General features: G+C 41.3%; 1 protein-coding gene across 1 annotated transcript; it reads right to left on the bottom strand.

Annotated features, from left to right (window-relative positions):
- Nucleotides 1–780: 780 nt before the first annotated feature.
- On the bottom strand, nucleotides 781–19,559 carry LOC120716974 (lysyl oxidase homolog 4). The gene is made up of 15 exons (XM_040004734.1): nucleotides 19,430–19,559; nucleotides 18,344–18,612; nucleotides 17,579–18,252; nucleotides 16,760–16,971; nucleotides 10,980–11,018; nucleotides 10,676–10,883; nucleotides 8,829–9,009; nucleotides 7,277–7,431; nucleotides 7,024–7,191; nucleotides 6,365–6,527; nucleotides 6,005–6,248; nucleotides 5,038–5,153; nucleotides 4,539–4,675; nucleotides 1,791–1,902; nucleotides 781–1,698 (listed from the first exon to the last, which is right to left on the bottom strand). Exons 2-15 carry the CDS (start codon nucleotides 18,609–18,611, stop codon nucleotides 1,628–1,630), a joined length of 2,748 nt encoding a protein of 915 aa, XP_039860668.1. The 5' UTR covers nucleotide 18,612; nucleotides 19,430–19,559; the 3' UTR covers nucleotides 781–1,627.
- Between the last annotated feature and the right edge of the window lie 794 nt (nucleotides 19,560–20,353).

Raw genomic sequence — 20,353 nt, 5'->3', positions numbered from 1 at the left:
AAAGACGTTATGTTATTTTCTAATAACCTTATTTCATAATAACAAATTCTAAATTAGACATAAGTGCAAATGGCTGTCTGTCTCTCTGTGATCCCTGCAACACATTGGGTTTGCCCTACTTGGCCCCCTATGACGGCTGGGATATGCTCCAGCCCCCCGTGACCCTGAATCGGATAAGTTGAAGAAAATGAATAAATGGAAGGAGTGTCTACAGCCTGCTGATGCACTACCACCCCAGATGCAGTCACAATCTGCAATGCAGATTTGCATCATGTCATGTTTATGTCACCTTTACCGACTTTGTATTTGATTTTAATTTACCACTTTATTTATATAGTTTTATATGGCACCAGCTCATAAAATGGAAAGAAAAAAGGCCAAAGTGAGTCATTTATTTAAAGCATAGCCTATGTAATGTGACAGAGGGTAACTGTGAGAATTTCCAGTGTTTCTATGTATTCCTCAGTGGAAATATGGTGGAAACAACAATAAAACGCCGCTTAGCTCACGCTCCCAGGAAAAGGATGGGAAACCCAGCAACTTTAATCATCTTAGATCTTTTTAAAATCTGCTGAAGAAGCTGAAGCAACTTGATTAGACTCGCATAAGGCACTGCATGAACTTCAAGAATCTCTTTTAGCCTATTAGGCAATTCTCCAAACCTTCTACAGAAACTGTAATATCAACTCTGCTTAATTATTATTATATCCTTAAACACGGCCTAATTATTCTCTGCTTTCTGCATTATAAATGTCTGCGGTCAAATAATAATGCCTCAAATGACAGTTTTCAATCTGACATTTATTCTTTCACTACCATTACCAAGTACTGACGCAATACTGTGGTACAACCAGATCTCGTCTGTTGTTCCCAATGTTAAACAGGTAAAGAACAAACAAAGTGGAGATAGTTATCATAATAAAATTAACAATACAAACAGCTTTCAACTCAAAAGTACATTAAAATTCTGCATAAATTAGAGACCTTAAGAACATTATTCCAGAGAGGTAATATAAAACTGTACATGACAATACATTTGCAATACATTACAATATTTATTCAAAACAGGCAAAATAGCACCATGAAAAATAAATCTCATTTAAAACCAAAAACCACACAGCTGTAACAATAAATGCTACATTTTGCAGTGTGATGATGGAAAGCACAGTAAGCAGGTACAGAGATTTATGGACTACAGTCTGGTGATGTACTGCAAAGTTGTTCTCATATGCCTTCATGTTACTTTTTAGTCAAGGTAAGTGTTAAAACATCAAGTTCTGAAAATTGTAAACTATTGTATGTCTATTATGGTGTCATGATGCTTATGATATCTGACTTTAATGTGTTTTTTTTTTCTTGTTTAAACATTTTTTTCCTTTAATCTCTTTGACTTTCTAACAACAAAACTCATTGCTGATCATAATCAGTCACAGGATACTGTTTTTCATTTTTAATAAAGTCACTCCATCCCTCCCAAATCATTCCTGTGTACAGACCCTCCTCTCTCTGATCCCCACCTCTTTGTTTACTGGCAAGTAATTATCATTCACCCTCCCTCCCCATATATGTTGAGGTGTGATGAGGAGTTCTACAGTTGTTCTGTTAACAAATTTGGGTCTCCCATAATTCACAGGAAGTTGTTGGAGATCTGACGCTGGTGGTCGAACAAGTCCTCCGCCTCAGCGCTGTAAGCGTCGCCTGATAAAAACACAACAAAGAAGATAAGAGTCTTACACAGAATCAGTCAGGAAAGTATTGAAACAGAGAGAATTTAATAAAAGACATGTTACCTGCATGGCATCCGAACATGTAAACCCGAGCTCCATCGTACTTGCAGCGGCAGCGCATCACATTGTTCTGGAAATCAGACTCAGCCATGTCTAAAGACGGGTTCACATCCACCTGAGTAAGAAACAGGACAGATGATTGGACTGAAAGTCAGTCATCTTCATAACAAATAGAGTTTCATTTTGAAACAGGAGAATTATTAAAAAAAGATAAAAAGCAAAATGTAATCCTTTTGCCAGATGGAGAAAACGGCATCGCTATAATTCACCAGCAACCCCTGTTCTTGCTTTAGATGCTCTAGATTTGATTACCACCACCACCACCACCACAAACAACAACAACAAATAACCTACTTCTGTATACTGTGATGGCTTGTACATAACTACAACCTTCCCTATGCCTTTTTCAAAGATTGTACTGCAATTTGTGGCTGCATTGTACATAGTGTCTCGACAGTTTTTGAACCACTGCAAGCATTTAGAGTATCCCAGGTCATCACTGCGATACACGGAACATTATATATCCACCATCAAAGCTCGAAATCTGCATTAAACACACAGTTAGGAGGGGTTTAGTTACACATATGATAACGAGGATGTTTTACCACGTTTTCATTTAATATTTATTATTGCAGCAACATTGACTAAACTTATTTAAGTAGCACCAATTAAATTTCAATCAAAGAATTTCATGCATCGTGCTATCTTGCACATTTCTGATAATGCTCTGCTATGCTAACATTTTAAACAACTACTTTATGTATTGGTAAGACTGTATACTTCATGTGCACAATTTACTCAGGCCATGTGTCTTCTTTTTCTTCTTCTTTGTATTGTTATTATTTAATGCATGTATATTAATCATGTAGCTAGAGTTGGGCAGCTGTTAGTTCAGTTTATACTGGAAATACGGGTGGGTGTTTGCATGGGATTGATAGTAAAAGCAACATTCTGTCTAGACTTGAAATGCTGCAAAGGGTGTCTTTTAATAAAGTAAGGGAGTGAGTGTGAAAGTAGCAGTTCTCCTCAGATAATTTTGAAACAACAGGTTTTCACGGGGCCCGACTGAGAAGCCACAGGATTATTGTTTTCACCTTTTCTATATGACCAGTGATGTTATATATTTTGGGTTCAAGTGATGCATGACATCACTTTCCACTGCTATCTCTGTAGAGGACAAAAGACCCAGAAAGGCAGATGATAGTGTTGGGTTTGGATTCAAGTCGCAGCCTACCATTAGACCGTAACCATGGTTGGTTGCCATGGTTTGTTGTTTTCCACCCTGTCTGTCTGCCATATATAAGGAAAGCACACAAATGAATTTTCCTGGTGCACACATCAAACAGATAACGTGACCACATATTCAATAAAGTAACCCACTTTCATTTTTTACATACTGTATAAATGCTGTGGTTACAATTATATTCACAGACAAAGATTTAAGATGCAGAATTTTCATAATTATGAATTTATAATGTGCAGTATTACATATATATATATATATATATATATATTACAACTGGTCCTAAAAGCACATTGGGACCAGCCAATGATGTCAGCACATATTTTGTAAAACACCACGTTAACTTGGTGGCAGCTGATATCCCATTAAATGCTCTTGTAATAATGTGAAACAAAGGACTCTTAGCCTGTTTTACAGAACAATGAAAGGCTGTCACAGTCATGTAAAAGACTATGAGGTTGTGTCGCTGATTTTTAAATAACAACCCAATAAGGAGTAATCAGGCTGAGGTGGACGTGACTCATCAGCTTAATGTATGGTCTTAAAAATGGCTGCCACGCTGCGAATCACGGTGAAGGCTGCACAAGAAAAAGCAAGGCTCTACGCCCTTCCTTAATCTCTCACTTCTTACACAAATTTATGAGCAGCTCAACTACTGTTACGCCACAATCTCGACCACAAAGTGCTGCATCGTGGCAGCACTGCATCTGTGCTTTATGTGGGTTTATCTCTCAAGAAGTGGCTCGTCACATGTGCGCAGGCTCATGTGGACACAGAAGGACCACTCCTGCGTGTAGTTTACATAAAGTCCACGTAAGCACATGCAAGTCTAACTCTGGCATCTTGATTTCATGTAAACACTCCGAAAACGATTAAGAACTGTAAACATCGTTGCTTTTCTGCCACTAAAATGTCCAGAAAAAAATAGAACAAATGACAGAGAGAACAAGAGGACAGATGAGAAGGTCGCCACACAGCGGCACACGGCATGTCTAGAAACAGACGTGATAGAGCACTAAAACTTGTACAAATGCAAAGTGCTGACAGAGCTTTTCCACCGCCAATAAGTCCGTACTTTCTAAGAGGGTGGACTAATAGCAGGTCTACTTTCTATATAAATCCAGACTAAATTCACTTTCTCTAAATACACACACACCCTTGAAACTACATATATACTGTACACCTGAATGGCTGGAAACACAGCCAAGAGCCACTTAGCTAAAATTATAGTGTTTTATCTGTGCTTTTATCTCATGTGTGCCTTCAGATGTTGAAACACAAACGTCTGTGTTTGCTCTGCTCTCTATTTTGCTTTCATGCCTGATCTGAGAAGTTTTGTAAGCTACTGAGATCACTGATGCAATTTCAGCATGAAGATTAAGTGTGGATTACTTTTTGTTCTGCACTTTCACTGGACTAACAGTTTCACCATGAGCTCAGCACAAAGTAAACAAATTAGTCAAGCGATAATATATTGAATATATTTTTGTGTCTTAAAACAAACTGACCTGAAAGATGTATTCACCAGGTCGTATGTCTGTGATGTCCACCCACTGACAGTCAATGTCATGCCGGTAGGTGTCCCAGCAGCCAACTGAGATTCCCTGTTGTCCCATGTTATAACAGGAATATCGCTTATGGAGACCTAGAGGGACAAAAAAATAGTTGGAGAGACTTTAAACGTAAATTTTCTTTGCTGTCAGTCGCTGTGGATTTGAGGTCTGAAGTTAAAATAACATGATTTATAAAACAAGTCTTTTTTGGCGTTTCCTCTAAATGAATAGAAAGGATCTACATAAAGCTGTCTGGCCTCTCTGAAACCAAGATCTATTTAGGCTTGGCTTCTGATCTTACAGCCTGACTTTGAGCACTCATTATAGGATTTCAGCTTTGCATTTTTATGTATTCTTGATTCTTTCTTGTCTGTCACGATTCTGCTCTTTTTTGTTTTCACATTTCCACACAAAGAACAAATGAATGTATTAGTAATCTCTATTAATATCTTACCATCAGGACAGTAGGTGTCCTCCAGACAGAAGCTGGCTTTGTGACCTTCAGCTACCTTTGTCCCATTGAGTGTGAGCAGATCATAGTGGGTAAACACCTCAATGCTGTGGTAGTGTCTGAAAGAAGGCAAATAAACAATGAAATACATAAAAAAGAGAGAGAACAAAACTAAGAAAGACTTGCTGCTGTTTTATTTTCCAACTACACAATCTATGGACAAGAATCCTAGCGTCAACTTGAAATTCAGCAGCTATAAATCCTGTTATGTTGATCTTAAGGCGTCAGACGAACACAGGAAACAGTTGTAAAAAAGCAAAAGAGAACAGACAAATATCAGTTTGGTGTCCTCTCATTACAGAACCATTCCCAGAGCAAATCCTATCAAAACTCAAAGTCAAACCATGTGTTCTCTGGTCGGGGAGGTAGTGATTGGGTTGTGGCTGGGAGACACAACGAGCTGTGCCTCTCGTTTTGGGACACACAACCACAACCGCCAAGATAAGAAGCCAGGCTGCTCTGAGTGCAGTCATGGCTCTGACTCTAACAATTGGGTGACCAGTGAGAAGGATGTTTATTGTAAACAGTATTTTGGAGGATAAAACATTATGTTCATTGTGCTAAATAACAGACTTTTATACATGTTTCGCTATTTATAGTGCAAAACCCAGTGATCCAGTTTCACTTACTAAATCTTAATGTCCCATTTATCTTTCCCTGCTGACATTTAATTTTTTGACCTCTGCTAGCTGTGTTTTCTATAAAATGCTTTTGTTTTGCATCACCTCATAATACCCTGTGCTGCACCATAGAGGAGGTTATGGTACTTTCTTTTCCAGCCAAAGACTGCAGCACATAGTTACTCCCTATCTGCTTGGAGGCATAAAATAAGCAGCTACAGTTTTAAATGAAAACCTTGAAGCTCAGTTAAATGGCACATTGGCTTCTAAATGCCTGCTTTAGTTCTTACCTGTGGCACTGGTGCCATACCCAACTTTCTCTTGGGGCTCGTGGTCGGAAGTCGGCACGACCCATGTTCATAATGCGGGAGGAGAAGCGTAGCAGGCGGCGGTGTCCGTAGGGCCAGTTCATTCTGGCGGCAGAGGAGGACAGGCAGTTTTCCTCGTTAGCACAAGTCAGAAGGTGAAGAGGCCGATCCTCGATGTAAGCAGTCTCTTGGACGAGCTGTGCATCCAGTACAAGGTCAGGAGCAGCTGCACGAATCAAAGAGTTTTATTGTTAAGTTTCCCTTCCAATTTGGCACTGTACTGCACTGGAAACATCACTAAAAGTGCAGTTGTGTCCACGTGTTTGCCAGTTCTAGACTTACTTTCTACACATGTGACTCCTGCTGCCCTGCCATCTCCCCCTCTTGGACAGTAGACGTGTGCATTTCTGCGGCACTGCTGAATAGACATCTCAGTGCCAATGCAATGTGTCCCACTGAGCAACACCTCACCAGCATCTGCGGATCCAGGCCAGTACCAAGTCTCCTGCAAAGAAGAAAAAATATTCAAAGAAAAATCCCCAGAAGTCATTTGTGCTTTGAAAAATTATAACAAGAATTGTGAAAAATGGCACAGCGGAAGGCAAATAGGAGCTTCTGCTGCAAAACAGAGAAGCACCATTTTTTATAGGATCTATCAGTACATATTATCACATTTTCCACTCTTTTTCACAATGTTGAAACTGCCTGTTAAATGTTCTCGGTGGCCTTTTCCATGCAAAGTCTATTTTCAGTTTGTTTGCTCTGTGACTTTCTCCCAATCTCTCTTCGGCTTACTTTCCCTCTTTTATTTTCAGTGCGCTGGAAGTGGACGTCTGAGAAGCCTGTAATTACCTCAGGCCTCAGTAATAACACAGCACAGGCACACAAACAGTAGGATGGAGAGAAAGCGGGGAAATGGGAGCACACATAACAAAAGCTTAGAGACAAAAAGGACGGAATCAGAGGAAAACATCAACAAAGGGAATTCTGTTTTTTTCCACCTGATGAGCACTTGAGGCAAAGCCCAAGCCAAGCTGACGACAGACCACCATGGCCTCATTCAGGCCCCAGTTTTCACTGCAGACAGAGCCCCAGCGTTTCACTCCTCCGATTTCCATCAGCACCTCCACACGGCCCTGCGATGGTTCTCTGCCTCCTGCCAGACGCACCTAAAAGTGAAAGGAGCAAGAAAGTGTTTCCTGTTGTATGCTTAAATGTTGATATGTGTGTACTTTGTCTGTGTGGGTTTCTCACCGTGGCGTCCATTCCAGTTTTTGGGACGTTGCAGCGGACTGCCACATCCTGGCTGTGTTTGCAGGTGTAAAGAGGCACTGGTCTGGAGTGGCACTCGGTAATTGACTTCTCCCTGCCTGTGCACTGGACGCTGTTCATGTGGATGAGACCAGTACCTACAGCATAACGGAGTAGCAGTTGACTGATTGCAAATTAAAAGAGCGACACAGACATAAAAATCCATGAAACCTGATGGCTCAAGTGCAGCAGATGAGCAAAGAGAAGGATTAAAAGCCCAGACATGAATGGGACCTGTGATGTGGCTCTGAAAGCCAAATTACTGTACACTCCGTCATGCACGTCGCACACCAGGGCTGCTCTTTATAACTCAAAAATAGATGTCAAAATAGCAAAATGGAGCAAAATCTTTGAACACATCTATGTTTGCGTAGGTGTATGGGGCCCAGGGTAAAGCCCATTAAAGCCCTATAATTTAGTCTTAAATAGCTAATGATGTCATCAAACCTAGTTTTGAGTTGCTGTTCTCTTCTGACTGCAGAACCATGGGACCTCACATGGACTCATGCCTTATATGTTTACACAACTCATAAACTAGCATAAGACGCTAAAAGGCACAATGCCCCATGCTGAAATGTAACCATAGCACCTAGTTTAATAGAGCCTTTAAAGTAACACTCACATGCTTTCCATGAATTACTTAATTAAGTAAAGTAGAGAGAAGGAAATGCTCCCACCATTATAGGACATGCTATGTGCTTATTTGGGCAGAAAGATAATGGGAGGAAATAAATGTGATTACAGAGTTACTGCAGAGGTATGGCAAGAAAAAGTGTCAATAACAAAGTGTGAGAAAGGGCCTATTTTGTTCCCTGGCTGAAAAAAGCATTACTGCCAGACACTTTGGTGGCTATATTTTTACGCCCACAACAAAAGCATTACTATTATAATTACAACTGAGTGTTTGGTCAGGCACTGATTGCCTGACATCCCAGTTTCAAAGCTGCGCTAACTTTTCACATACATATATGTTTATTTTGACAACAACACATGCAGTTTTTTTCATCAGTGGAACTTCATAGCATTGTTTACACTTGTCTAAGTGGTCATGGGTAAAGTTCTTCAACAATCAGCTTCTCTGATAGAAGTGGAAGTGAGGCAGTAAATATTTTCTCTGGGTTTATTTGTCTGCTCAGGTCCACGATTCTTGGAGTGCAGCAACAGACTTTTCAGATAGAAAAGTGTTTAGTCTAAAGGAATCGCTGAAATAAACGAATCATACTTAGGATGCACTGATTCAAAGTCTGCACCATATCTTTTATGGTTATCATATCAGCAGCTCGTGGCCTTTTTTTTAATCCTCTCTGTGATTTCATAAATGAGGTTATCTTTTTACTAATAAAGACAAATAAAACCTGCTTTTGGTTTTGTTCAAACACACAAACATCTCCCACAGTGACCTTCCAAGTCATGGTGAATAAAGTTCACTGCACCAGAAAGACATCAAAGTACTGCTTGACTGTATGCAAACTATGTGTGTGGCTATGTATCTTACCCTGTCCCAGCTGAGCCTGGGTCAGTGCCTCTTTGGCAGTCCCAAAACCCAGCTCTCTGCAGACCACGCTGGCTGCAGGTAAGTCCCACAGATGGTCACATATGGTGCCCCACTTGCCTTCTTTCAGCACCTCAACGCGGCCCTCCCCGAGACGGGGCCCGGCCTTCAGACGCACAACAGGCTGGAAGAAAAAAGTGCAAGTTTTAGTGAGGTGTTTCTGAATCAATTTGGAAATTTTACACTTAAAGCATGTTCACATTTGGATGCTACATTTTCTAATTTCTCATTAAACTCAGTTTCTTGCTGAAAAGCAAAGGGAAAGTTAGCATAAAAACAGGAAACAGGAGTAAACTACAAACTAAAAAAAACTTAAAAAAAAGCAAAATATGTTTTTTTGGACTCAAAGGCATACAGTGCTTTGAACAAAATCTTTGCTCCCTTCCTGGTTTCTTAGATTTTAAAAAACTGGTCAAATAAATGTTCAAATCATCAGACACGTTATTTTAGACAAAGTTAACTCGAGTAAAAACAAAATGCTTTTTTAAAACGATGCTTTCATTTATTAAGGGAAAAAAAGCTCTTTAAACCTACCTAGACCTCTATGAAAAAGTGACTGCTCCCTCTTATTAAATCATAAACCAACTGTGATTAACCATATTTTCTAAAGCCAAGTTGAATCATGAATTGTCTTAAATATAACCTGTCTGACAACGCATCGTGCCAGGAGCTAAAGAAACTTAAAAACAGCAGAGAAACATATTCAGTCAGTCTCTTAGTCTGCAAGGGTCACAAAGTCATTTCTAAGGCTTTGGGACTCCAGTCAACCATAGAGAGAGTCATTATCCACAACGTGAAACAGAAACCTTCCCAGGACTGGCCGGCCTCAAAGAAATGAGTCTTTGCATCAATGACTTATTCAGGAGGTCACAAAAGAACTCGCAACAACATTATTCACATAGGGTGAGCTGGGTTTGAATAGTTTTTCCCCTTCATCGTTGAAATACTGCATTTGTATTCACTCATGTTTGTCTAATATTAAAATTTGTTTAGTGTTAAGTGTGACAAATATATAAAAAAAATAACAAAAAAAACAACAACTAAGAAATCAGGAAGAGGGCAAATACTTTTCACACCTATAAGAAGACTTTTGCGTAAAGGTATGTGCTCAAAGTATCAGACTGTGACCCCTGTGATTTTGTACAGATAAAAAAATACCTACAATATGCTAATGTACATGGTCAACTGGCAGGGAAAATTAAGCAGGACAATATTAGTCATAGTAACCCAGTAATTGTATACAAAAGTGTCTCTTGCCACCAAGGAAGACGGGGCAGTGGGGGGGCCTCTGAGGCCAAAAGCTGATTCATACACACAGAGTATACCATAGAGTATACCATAGAGTATACTATAGAGTATACTATAGGCTATAGGCTATAATATTCTATATTATAGAACTTCCTTGTTACCACTACATGGAGACCATACTGTATGTAATGTGATAAAAATCTTCTCATTTACCACTTAAAAAGAAAACCACTGAGCATTTTTCCCAAAAGACTTAAGCTGCGTCCACACTGGAAGTGACTCACTTGGGACGTGTTACTTTGAAGCTAATGTTTGAAGTGCTGGGTGCCTAGGTAAATCTGGCCTGGGTGTATTTCATATATCAGACTGCAGCATCTTGTGACATTGAGAAAAGTAGATCACTCGTAGTTTTTTACAGTAATTCGCCTTCTGTGGTCTCTGGTCACCAAGTCACTGAAAAGTGGTTCCACTGTAGACACAGCTTAAGGTTTTAATTTGAACACTTCCGGTCTGTATTTGTCATATTCCACCCCGAGACTAACCGGCACTGCAGGCGGTGCAGGTGCTCTGCCGTTGCGCGCGAACTGGGATCCGGGTACACAACGGACCACGGCGTGCATGCCCCCTCTGCATGGGACATCGCCCCTGGCCAGGGACAGCAGGGCCTGACACTGTGACAAAGATGTTTCCACACCCTGACACTGCACCTTCTCCACCCAGTAACCCTTCTTACTGATCTGTGTCCTCAGCCTGAGTGATTCAAAGAAGAAATGGAATGAGACGACACATTATAACTATGATTTTGTGCTCGAGTTGTATCCTTTAAAAAGCAGATGCTGATTTTACCTGGAGGAAGGATCAGCCAGCTTGGAGTCCCACAGTTTCCTAAAACACAGAGAACATTATAGTCATGAATGTTCAGTCATGTGCATCTTTACATCGAGTAGACTAAACAATCTGCTGTCCTACATACTCCCACAGTCTACCCCTGTGCTTCTCCTGTACAGTCTCCTTTTCAGTCACCTTCTTGTTTCTTCCCTGAAATCCCTGCTTCTTCCATTCTGTTCATCAAAGGTTAAGTAAACCAGCTGAAACTATAAATATGAAGGAGACACAACATCCTTTACAGGGCATTTGTTCCCTAGTTAAACATATGTCAGAAAGACAGAGAGGAGGAGATTTAGAATAACGGATAACAAAGTTTCCTTTTTCTTTCATTTTTCCTCTAAAACCATCCCCTCCTTCTTGTGTCTTTTTTAGAGCTTCTATTCCTACGTTCATAGGTATTTCAGTTTCAGTGTTTGCCTATATGTCTAGTGTGGACGTCTGGTTTGAGGAGTCCACGTGGAAAAGAAACTAAACATATGAATAGTCCACTATATATTAATCCCAGCGGGAATCCTTATTGAGGTCTGCCAACTTCAACAGGCTTTCCAAACTCTGTCTAGTTTTATGGGTATTACCTTAAACTAGAATCCAAAGAGGAAATATTGTCTATGCACAAAATGGGCTCCCTTAAATCTGGAAACAGACACATTAGCGCTGACCACTTGTATTAGACAGTGTGACCACAGACAGGTGCAGTGCGACTGACGCCCTTCATGAATGTGCCTGAATTAAATGACTCAAAACCAAGTATAACCAGGAGGAGTTTACACTAAAACCAGATTTGTGATGCAATTAAATATTTGGCATACTGGAAAAGGGAGATGTTTCCTCTCCGGGAGAACCTCGGTATCCTGCTTTTCCGAGTGCTTTCATGCACAGTCCCAATATTAGAAGAGAAATGTCTTTGATGCTGGAAGCACTTATAATGAAAACTAATAGAAATCCTGAGCCAGAAAACTACTGTGTGGAACATTTGCACCACAAGTCATTTACAGTCTAACAAAAGGCAGTCTGTGGAGGGAAAATGGTGTATATTTAAGCTCTTTTACAATAAAAGACATTTTCCATGCTCAGATAAGCATAAACTGTTGCATATTTTTTTTCTGATTTCCGCTGCAGTCCAGTGGTTATGAAATGTAATTTAGTCTGCAAGTTTGGTCACTAATGCTGGCCTTCTCTGGTAATAAATCCCTACAAACAACAGAAATGAGACACAAATCCTAAGTTGTTATGAGTTTTATCTGCAATGGAAACAAAAAATTGATGTAGCATTTTTGGCGTCATTCAGCAGTTAAGAAAACTGTTTTCGACTTAGAGCTCTGTTTCTGTCGAACTGAAGAATGTACGGTATTCACTTGGTTGGCTGCTAATTGTGTCTGTTTCCTTTCTGCGCTGAGCAGGTATATAGCTTTATCAGGGGTCGTTTTTGTTCAAATAGCTGCAGACTGAAGCTGAAAACGGGTACAATAAAAGCAGTGAAAGCATAGTGGGAGGTAAAAATGGCAAAAACCAACACATCCTCAGACTGAAACAGCAGAATAGGTTGATTGTCAAGTGTCTACAGAAATAAAATATATGAGTGCTTTCACATTTCCCACAGCAGCAGCACCTGCGAGGAAGTATAAAGACCAATGAAATCTATATCTGGAGATGGAGGATAGGACTGTGGTTTGACTCAGACACAAGACATTTAATCAGGGGACCTGAGATCCAACACTGTGTTTACCGTTTATTTGTTTGCAGGCACTATTTGGTTAAGTTTAGGCCCCTAAACTACTTGGTTGGGTTAACTAGAATTAAATGGTCTAGTAAACAATAACAATTAAATAACCACATCTTAGAAAACAAACTCGTTGCCCCAGATTTTAATGACAGAAGTAGTGACCACTTCTGTGACAAGCCTGAACATTTTACATGCACTTAGTCACACAACCAAGAGGTCCCCCCCCCCCACATAAACAGTGGCTGCTGAATGCTTTCAAAAAATGACCACGCTTGTAATTTCTCTGATCAGGTAGAAAACCACCTGCTGCCCATCACTGTGAGGAAATATTATTATATACGGTATGAAAATGTATTTTGTGACTTTATAGAAGCTTCTATTTTATTTCCTTGGCTTTATCTCCCTGTGTGCTTGTGTAAGCCTATCTGTCTGTGTTTGCACCGTATAAAATGTGTCACAACTCCGTGGTAAATCAAAATGGGAGAGACAGACTGCATGGGGGTGTTGGTTCATGGTCTGGAGGAGGCGGGGGTGAGAGTACTTCCCATATAATTGCCTGCTCTGCTTGGCAGTGTCTGCTTTGTGGTGAGCAGTAGCATGTTGGTTCACACACAGCAGACATGGAAATATGCACGTACATATAGACTTTCCCAGCCTCTGTAAAAGCAAAGATCTTTAATATTCTGTAAAACTGCAGTTACGACTGCATGCTGGGAAACATGGAAGGAGTGATGTAAGAGTAAACTATCCATGAGCTGGGCAACTTTTAGGGGCATCTCTTCACTTAACAGGAAGAGGAAATGCATGTTCTCTTCGATAGGTCTCAGCTGAGAGCTAAAAATGCAATGTGTGATGCTCTTTGTTGGATTGAAAACAGGCTGGAACTGAGTTAAGGCTTTAATGGCAGATAAGTGAACCACAGCAACGTGCCTCAACGCAGCATACCAATTCTGATTGCTGTAGTACTGCTGAAGTCTTTTACTCAGGAGAAAATATTCTCCTCCGGATCCTCAGCTTAATGCTATTTTTTTAATGAAACTCTGACCACACAATACCATAAGCCACAGCGGAGAGAGGAGCTGACTCTCAGGAAAACTGAGATAACATGTTATTATACTGCATGAATGCAAAGCTGCCTGACTGGAACAATTGGCTCACTGAAGAGGCAGCAGGTTGCCACACTGACTCCACAACAGCCCCTAATGAGTCCCGTCAACCTCCATGGAAAAAAAAAAACTCAAAGGGGTCATAATGATGTACTTTCCACGAAAAGCGGGGTTTAGCATAATTGCCTCCAAGGCATTAAACATGGTCTTTTAATAAACTGAAGCTGAGGATGGGAGAAAAAGGAGCAGGGGGTGAAAGTAAATTAGAAGAACTGAAGAAGTTAGTGTCGGCCTCAAAGAGAGTGTGGATGTTAGAAAAGAAGGGAGCTGGAAAATGGATTTAACACTTGCCTTTTGTAAGCACAGCAAAGTGGGGGAGTCTTTAAACATCTGTAAAAATGTGCTGAGCAACTTAACAGGCAGAGACAAAGGCAGTCACACCAAAAAAACAACCGCATGGTAAGAGGGGGATGTGCTGACACAGCAAAGGGTGTGCAGCAGGTTCTGCTGAGAGAATATTCTAGATTAGAGGATCGCGCAGACCATAATTACAGCTGCTCAAGTGGACACCAATCCCCAAAAAAGACTAGTCGTGGAAAACTGCCAGTGTAGTGTGTAGCACCAGAAAGAGGCGATGTGACTGCTGTCATGTCTGGATAAACAATAAGAAAAGCTTGGTGGTGCGCACAGAAACTCAAGGAATTATATTTATAATATATTTGTATTTGTTCAATGCAAATTTCATGATAATCCACTCAGTGGCGGTCAACACATATCACTAAAACATAAAATAACGTAACCCCCCAAAACCCTTTGGGTCTTTATAAAAAGTGACAGGAATCAATTTATAGTCACTAAAATAATATTTTAGTCTGGACCAAAGGTACCGAGCAGCGCTGCCATCCCCATGGATCTTCTCTGCTAACATGGCTAAAATAGGCTCCTGCCATTAAGGAGAGACATAACACATCTACTTCTACCTCACTTAAAAAACATTCATCTACAAAATATCTGTTAAAACAGACGCTAATGCTCAACCTGATGCCACCTCCAACTGTTTACTGTTGGACAAAAATGTCTGCTCTATTCATCTCCCACGTAGCGGGGTGGAGGTTGACAAAAACAAACAATCTTTACACAAGCTGCTGCTCAGGCTCTTGGCACAGACACAAGATTTTTCTCCAGACAACTTTGAGATGTGTTTTTTTTCCAGTGTTGTCCAGATTAGATTCAACATTAGATTCCAAAAGTTGGACAACCAGACTTGTTTATGCTTTTTGACATTTGGTCACGTTTGGGTTCCAAACGTGACCAAATGTATCTACTTACGTAAAAGTGAAGACAAACTTCTGAAGCACTGGAGATAAGTCAGAAAGAAGACAGAGCGCCAGTGTTAGGCTGCTGGAGCTGCAGTGAATGGGGCAGATGAGGTGAATAAGCCTGTGTCCTGCTGCTGAGCAGAGAGGAGCAAGACACATGGAGTAATTATTGGTGAAATGGAGAGAAGAGACAGATGGTGTAGAACAGGCCAGCGGTCAGTACAGTCGTCCTGTTAGCCAAGACGTAAAAAGACCTCTGTGGGCAGCCAGAGGGACATATGGAGAGTTGTGTTTGCATGTGCGCAAGTGTATGTGCGCGCGTGTGTGTACTCTGTTTGCATGTTTATTTGTGTGAGCACGTGGATTTCGGACAAAGTTTATGCAAGGTCTGTGTGCGCGGAGGGCAGAATGTTTAAGCATGTGCAAGTGTGTGTAAAGGCTTTGAAGGCTGCTGTAGGTGTTTTAGTGGGTATTTACAGCTAAAGTTAGACGAGACACTTGGATTTATGGGTATAAAATCAACAATTCAGCCTGGTGTTATTTGTAGAGCAAAGGGTTTATGTTTAGGGAACAATTAAATAGTTATAAAAACACGCAGTTTGAAAAAAAAGTGAGATCTTTCACTTTTCTTAGTCATTATTGTATACGTACTGGATCATTATTCCGGCGTTCCAAAAACCCGAGACATGTTTTAGTTGTGTTTCTCTGTATGTTTATTTAAATGTGCAATTGTGGAGAGGTGACATGTGTTCCCTGAGCCTGGGATCCCCACCAGGTGTGCTGTTTTCCTCCCACATTCAAATAATATGCATGTTAGGTTAACTGGTAATTCTAAATTGGCCTGCATGTTTGCCCTGACTAGAATGAACCAAATAAAAAAGGAGGAGGGGGTCAAAGTATATTAACCACCTGGGAGAGCCTCCAAAACCTCTAAAACCTCTGCTCTCATAGTTACAGAAGCTGTTAAGTAAGTGTATGGCTGAAAAAAGTCATAATTACTAATGAATTCAGTAAGTGTGAGCTCTTACTTCTTGTAAACATGTCACCTGGCATTCGCAGATGCTGCTGCACACAGTTTTCACTGGATGATTCTTAATTGTATGAGATTAGAAACCATGTAAGGGAAGGTTTTAAGTAGAGAGACACACAAGATGAGGATGACGGTAATCTTGTTGTCTGGATCTGACATTAATAACATACTTTCTAGGACTATTTTAAAAGTCTGTGCTGAGACCAACTCAGCCAGTGGGGAAGACAGCCCTGGTGGACAGCCAGGCTTGGCTAATACCACTATGGACCTGTCATGCCAAGTGTGGTTATACTAATGACAGCGGTTGTGGTTAACCTCTACTACAGGGGGGTTGGAACAGCAATCCAGGCATGGGGCTGCCTAATCTGCGGAGGGATGTTAGTCCATTATACTTTTCCATCCCTTTCACTCAGACACACACACATACACACATACACACCTACACACACACACACACACACACACACACACACACACACACACACACACACACACACACATCCATTTCTATGTCTCTTTCCACCTCTGGTACTCTGCCTGGCCCACAGTAACATACTTACCGGTAGGCGTTTTGCTCAAACGCTTCTGCTGCAGGGAATCCTAACATGCCACAGACAACACGGCTGCTGCTCAGGTCCCATCCACGATTACATACATGACGCCACTTCCCAGCATGCTTCACTTCCAGCACTCCCTCTGTGACCAGACCGCCGTGGCTGCTGGACAACACTGGCCGCAGACGAGCCTCCTCTAAGTGAACTCTCTCAGATCCCTGTTGACAGGAAAAAACAGAACAGGCACTGATTTATCCCAAATAAATAATCATCGTTGTCTTTTTAGCTTCGCATCAACAATTCATTTAAAGGTTGACACATTGTCCTACTGTTTAAATAAGCATAAGCAGATAGCACACAATCAAGACAAGAATAACACGAGGAGATTCCTATGCGTTGTCTCTAATCATCCACATTAAATACTGTTGGCAGCAGGAAAGAAACTAACAGAGGTCGACAGAGTTTGTTTAACGTGTTGGGATATGTGTCATCGTGATTACAAAATGGTCAAGAAGTGTAAACTCGGCAAGTTGAAAAGAAGAAAAAATAAAGTCAAACAGCAGGGATAAATAGCAGAGTTTCCTCTGATCTAAAGTTTTTCCTTCAGAGGAAGAGCTATTGGTGGTTAAACTAAACTTCAGGCCATGGTAATTCATAAGAACTGGTTCTGGGGAAGGTCTGGTTTTAGGTTTGTCTCTAATTATACATGTCCACTGGCCTGTGGTTCCACAAATGACATTTCTGCAGAAGTCTGGCTAAAACTAGACTGGGTTGCTTCTTTGGTGTGCACTAGAGGCTGTGTGTATTGTGTGTGTGTGTGTTTACCTGTGTGTAGTATGCACCATTCTCCGCTCCTATGTCTGGATAAAGAGTTTCTGGTTCAACATGGTTCCCACTGAGCTGCTGATTCCTGTCACTCCTCCTCCCAGAGGGGATCTGGGATTCAGGCTGATATTGGGACTGCCTGTTCACCCTCTCCTCTTCCTGTTGTCTCCCTGCCCGTGGACTGCTCCGTGCCGTTTCCTGTCTTTGCCTGTAAGTTTCACCATTTGCCAGACGTGAAAGTAGCTGGTGCCCTTGTGGAGCAGCTGGGCTGACCTGGTTGTTGTCTCTTGAACCACCTCGATTTCGTCGCAAGATCTGGATCTCATGACCATTTTCTTGCGGGGAGATGTTGCTACGGCGGGAAGAGACTGGGTTGCGATGGAGAGCAATCTCATGGCCTCTTTGAGAGGCAGATGAGATGTGTGCTGGGCCTGGAGGTGGAGGTGGGGGCGACAGAGACTGTCTTGGTGACTGGTTTCTCTGTCTTTGCTGGTTGGAAGATGAAGGACTCTCTTCTACAGTCACAGCAGGGAAACCGGGTCTCCTTTCTGGGCTGCAAACAACTCCTAGATCCTCAGCATGGCTACAGTCATTGACCCCCCAACCATTGGAACGACATTCTGCAATAGAGGCCTCTGTGCCCCTGCAGCGCACATTGTCTAACCAGATCATACCTAACACAAGAAAGAGTGGCAAGTCATCAAATAAAGGGAAATCAATCAAGAGACTTGTATTTTAAAGCTTCACATTTTTGGCTGGACCTACCTTGTCCTTGGCCAAACCTGGCACTGTGTGCCCAGGTCAAGCTGCGCTGGAAGCCCAACTGCCGGCATATCACATTGGCCAGGTTAAGATCTACCTCATCATCACACACAGTGCCCCATGCGCCATTGTAGAGCACCTCCACACGTCCTTCGTTTGTACTGCGCCGGTTTAAGCCTGCAAGGCGTACATGGACCTCCTGTGCATAAAACGAAGGGGGGCAGAGGAGAAGCAGGACAAGGAGTGTAGACAAGGAGCTGAGCCACCGCATCCTGGTAGGGGGGAGAACAAAGAGTGAAACACAGGCTGATAGAAACATCAGCCTGACATCAGCTCAAAAGAGCAAAGCAGACAAGATGCTTGCAGCTCCCAAAATAAATGTGTATGTTACCACAAAAATCTTCAAAATAACACAAAGCCATGGAAGTCACATTCCATAGTCTAACAGAACATATAATTAGAAACCTTTTCTTCAACCCTAATGGGACATTCCACAGTAAAATGAAAGATTGATAGATGTTTTTATCCTTTAAAATAATCAGAGTCATTTAAAGTACAGCGGGAGGTTTGAGAAACAGCCTGAACCAGTCAAGGCACAGGGAGTAATAACCGGAGCTAAAAGTAGCTTCTGCATCCAGCCAACGGAAATTCTGGCTTTCCGCAAACCCTCAAGTTTAGTTGCACGTATTAGGCCAACAGACACATAAGCAAATAAACATTGTCATAAAAATGCTCTCACACATAAATAGAGCAGCAGGTCTCCATCTGTGCGAGATGCTGTAGTTAATGAGCAATAATTACAACCTCTAAAATGTTTGTCTTCTAGCAGAGTAGCTAACTAGTGGTGAGGAGCAAGCTGTGAGGAGAAGGTCTAGAGGATGATAGAAACACTTTATGGATTTAGGAGTCAGACAAATTCTGCTTTGTGTATGGATCATGGACCCTCATACAAATGTTGACTGAGGATGACTTCAATTAGTTACAGATATGAAATTTTTAGTTATTGAGGAAAAACACAACAAGAAAAAATGAAATAAAAAATAAACAGAAGGAGAGGAGAACAAAATAAAAATGCTGGAGAAAACTTACCTCTCTGTTGATCTCAGCCTTGAGCTTCTGGAGGAAAGAAAGGAGAGCACTGGGGCAGTGAGCTTGGTCCTGCTGTCTCTATTCTCCTCTTTCCCTCCCTCTTTCTTCTTCTGTCACTCCCTCAGGTTGGCTCTCCATCCCTCCCATTTTATTCATTTAAGGAGTTTTTCCTTCCTCTGGTCACGTTTCTCCTTTCCAACACATACTGCCCGTCAAAGGAAATCTGGAAAAGGGAAACTGACTATGGAAATCAATGAAAACATAAACAAATCAATGACTTTTATTCTCTCCTAGTCTCCCAGTGCATACATATGAATCAGAATACTTTATTAATCTCAGAGAAAATTATGTGGTCACAGTTGCTCCAAATTGAATATATGCTATATATTGCAGCAGGTGGGTAAACTCCCTGGTCTGGTCACATGTTTGGCTCACTTGACACGTGAGCTTGAATTATAAAAGCCTGTAATTTTTATAAGAATCTCTAATCTTCCCCCCCCCAGGCAAACATATATTCCAGTCAATGGATGCTTGTTTTATTGTGTGTCAAATCTTACACAATTCTAAGTCTCAATCTCATTACTTTTACTCTTACTTGTTTGCTTTGTGAAGTCTTTTATTCCATGCAATGATAAAATCACATGTTCTCTCTCTCTCACACACAAGCCTGGCACCCTGCCCTCCCCACAGTTGGCGGTGTCATAAAATAAATACTATGTGCTCTGCAGTGCGAGTGAAGCTGCATGTCTGAACTCTTTGCATGAACTTGAAGTTTCATAACATCCTCAGTCGTGGCACTTCATTACGTGAAGAAAGTTATCTCTAAGAATAGAGTCAAATGGCAGCCCTGTGATTTTATAAAAAAAAAGAGCAGATAATCCCAAAGAGGCTTTAGTGCTTAAACACTTATGAAGCAGCAACTTC

This window comes from Simochromis diagramma, unplaced genomic scaffold (genome assembly GCF_900408965.1).
Source record: "Simochromis diagramma unplaced genomic scaffold, fSimDia1.1 OVJJ01000487.1, whole genome shotgun sequence".
NCBI lineage: Eukaryota > Metazoa > Chordata > Actinopteri > Cichliformes > Cichlidae > Simochromis > Simochromis diagramma.
This window is presented reverse-complemented; position numbering and strand designations above follow the sequence as displayed.

Coding starts and splice junctions, on each gene's coding strand:
- LOC120716974 (XM_040004734.1), bottom strand. CDS start 18,611: ATGCGGTGGCTCAGCTCCTTGTCTACACTCCTTGTCCTGCTTCTCCTC. Junction 9,010..10,675: donor CTGCACCGCCTGCAGTGCCG/GTTAGTCTCGGG, acceptor TTTTTCTTCCAG/CCTGTTGTGCGTCTGAAGGC. Junction 1,699..1,790: donor CATGTTCGGATGCCATGCAG/GTAACATGTCTT, acceptor TGTTTTTATCAG/GCGACGCTTACAGCGCTGAG.